The 3,024-nt window shown below is 59.1% G+C and overlaps 1 protein-coding gene across 4 annotated transcripts in view; it reads right to left on the reverse strand.

The window, feature by feature from the left end:
* Nucleotides 1-2,905, reverse strand: part of SLC66A2 (solute carrier family 66 member 2) — a 43,264-nt gene extending 40,359 nt beyond the window's left edge. For 2 of the 4 annotated variants that reach the window (XM_037729934.1, XM_037729932.1), the window contains exon 1: nt 2,033-2,385. In XM_037729934.1, coding sequence (XP_037585862.1) covers nt 2,033-2,235 — 203 coding nt within the window. In that variant the 5' untranslated portion in view covers nt 2,236-2,385. The other 2 variants (XM_017504572.2, XM_017504571.1) reach the window with 2 other exon arrangements.
* Nucleotides 2,906-3,024: the final 119 nt, after the last annotated feature.

Genomic DNA, 3,024 nt, shown 5'->3' on the forward strand with positions numbered 1-3,024 from the left:
TTTTTTTTTTCCGAGGCAGAGCATCTCTCTGTTGGCCAAACCAGAGTACAGCTCACTGCAGTCTTGAATTCCTGGGCTTAAGTGATCCTCCTGTCACAGCCTCCCAAGTAGCTAGGAATACAGGTAATGCTACCATGCCTAAGCTAATGTTTCAATTTTTTGTAGAGACAGGGTCTTGTTATGTTGTGTTGGCTGGTCTTGAACTCCTGGCCTCCAGCGATCCATCCACCCAGCCTCCAAAAGTACTGGAATTACAGGAGTGAGCCACTGTGCCCAACCTATTTTCTTTTAACAACTTTGAACTATGAGCATACTGGGGGAGGATGGGAACCTCTAAGTGCAACTTTTTTCCCATATGGTAATCCGATCTCAGGCAATTTGCCTCCATTATTTTGGAGAAAATGTATTCTATAACTGTAAAGATAAATGCAGTGTTCCTTTGAAAAATACACACCTGAGCTGGGGCTGTAGTAGGCATCCTGCGACCAGTGTCTCCCCAACCCCCACAACGTGCACTCAAGTAAACACCAGCTTTAGACAATTAGAAACCTGCTTCCAGTCAACCTTACGCTCACTGAGGCCACTACAGCACCCCCACCCAGTCTCCACAGCAGGCGAAGGGAAAGAAGGAAGGAGTCTCCAAAACAAACACCTTTGACCCTCCCTCAGATGCAGCCTGGCCAGGAGACAAACCTCCAGACACAACTCAGACTCAAAAACCTCCTCCTAGGTTGCCGTGGGGGACAAACCTCCGGCCTCAGAGACAGCTCTGAGAAAGAGGCAGCCAACCAACTCGCTCACCTAAAAATCCCAGACATGGGCAAAACTGGCGCCCAGGGACATGCGGACCAACGGCTGCCCACAGCCAGGGCTGGGGCAAAGGCCACAGAGCAGGGAGCACCCCAGCTCATGAACGCAGGGGACAGTCCAGCATCAGAACTCATCAAATGGATACGAAAGGGGTGCATTTCATGGAATGCAAATCACACCTCAATAAGGCAAAGAAGCAGGTAAGTGATTACTCTGTGGCCAGAGGCAGAGCTCTTGACACCAGCTGCCTGGAGTCCTTCTCTCCACCCCTCCATCAGGCCCTCTTCATGGGAAGAGCAGCAGACACTTTCCAATCTGCACGGACAGAGGAACTGGGATCACCCAGAAGAAAGAAAAATTCCAGACGTTTTTGGCCTTAGAATGCAGCTGTGAGACCTCTTCAATTCCTCTGAAAACTCACTCTCCCAAATATGTCCAGCTTCAACAACTGTTAAAACTAATTTCCATTTCCTTAGACAAATGCAAATACAAAGAGGAAGTTGGCCTCAGAGGAACAAGACAAAGTCTCCAGGGAGCATGACTTCCTATTCAAATAAGGCAGGCTGGGCACCACGGCTCAGCCTGTAATCCCAGCACTTTCAGAGGCCCAGTGGGGAGGACTGCTTCAGGCCAGGAGTTCAAGACCAGCCTGAGTAACACAGTGAGACCCCCTCACACACACACGCCGTCTCTACAAAAAATACAAAAAACAATTAGCCGGGTATGGTGGTACACCTGTGGTCCCAGCTACTCAGGAGGCTGAGGTGGGAGGATCACCTGAGCCCAGGAACGTGGAGTCTGCAGTGAGCTGTCATCGCACCACTGCACGTCAGCCTGGGCCACAAAGCAAGACCCGTCCTCAAAAAAATGAAAAACTACACAACATGAGAAGGGTGGGTAGGAACAGCTCCTCCACACAGGCAGGCCTCGGCCAGTGCCCAGCAGAGAGGTCCCTGCTAAGTACCCGTGCAGGACATTATGCGAGGAGGCGGATCTGGAGATAGTATTTGAGATTCTGTGCTCCAACCCCACCGTTTTTCAGGAAAAATAATCTCACCCTAAGAAGTGACTCTCCTGCAGCCACAGACCCGGTCCACGGCAGAGCGGGGCGCTGGCCCAGCCGAGATGTACTGACCCTGCCGCTCCCTGGCCTCAAACAGAAGCTACAAAGGAGAAACCCTCTTTTCCGAGCGCAATCCAGGAAAGCAAGCTCCCAACTTACCAGAATAGTATCCGCAAAATGTTGGCCACTAGCAGCACCAGGCACACGTACGTGGAGAAGCCATCAGCGTTCTGCGTCCTGCGGATGTCCCGGTACTGCGGGATGTAGGGCACCACCCCTCCAAAGACCATGGCCGCGGCCGCGCCCCAGGACACCAGCTGGTGCAGCGGCACCAGGAGCCAGTCCAGGCCCTCGGCCTCCATCGCGGCGCCCACCCGGTGGAGGCTATCACGGGCTCCGAGCCCCGCGGGCCGCCGGCCGCCTGCTCATCGCCGCTCCGCGCGCTTCTGCGGCCTCAGGGCCTGCGGGGAGCAGGGAGCCGCTCGAGTCCCGCCAGGGAGGCTGGGCACGCACGCACGAATCTTACCGGACCTGACCCGCACGGCCGCAGGACCCCGGGCAGAGCCGGGGCGACAACGACGCGGGGTGCGCGAGGGGCGGCCCCCGCCTGGGACCTGGGGGTGTCTGGGAACCCCTGAGAGGCGGCTGGCGGGGCTGGGGAGGGGCCCGAGGGCCGGGGGTGAGGACTGGCGCAGCCCCTGGGGTCACGGCCCTGGTGTGCTCACCCGACGGGGGTGCACGCGCGGCCCGGAATGGGGTCAGGGGAGGGGGCGCAGGGCCCAGGATGGGGGCGCACCGCTTGGGGAAGTGGGCGCAGGCCCAGGACCGGGACGCACGGCTTGCGGGAAGGGGTGCCGGGCCGGGAAGCCCACAGATTCACGTTGGGTGGGGGGTGCCCCCTGTCCTGCGTCCTCGGCCGCCCTAGGCCGCCCGGCGAGGATCCCGCGCCGCCGCCGCGCTCCTCACCTGCGCCCCGCGCCCCGCGCCCCGGCGCCGCTTACCCAAGCGCGCGTCTCAGCGTCATCCGCTCCGGCTCCGGGAAGCTCCGCCCCTCGACGTCACAATGCCGGGCTCCGCCCACGCCAGGGCTGGTGGGGCGGGGCCGGGTCCTAGAGCGCGCGAGCAGGCGGGGCGGGGGGGCCCGGGAGCGC

The sequence above is a fragment of the Cebus imitator genome, unplaced genomic scaffold (genome assembly GCF_001604975.1).
Source record: "Cebus imitator isolate Cc_AM_T3 unplaced genomic scaffold, Cebus_imitator-1.0 Scaffold324, whole genome shotgun sequence".
NCBI lineage: Eukaryota > Metazoa > Chordata > Mammalia > Primates > Cebidae > Cebus > Cebus imitator.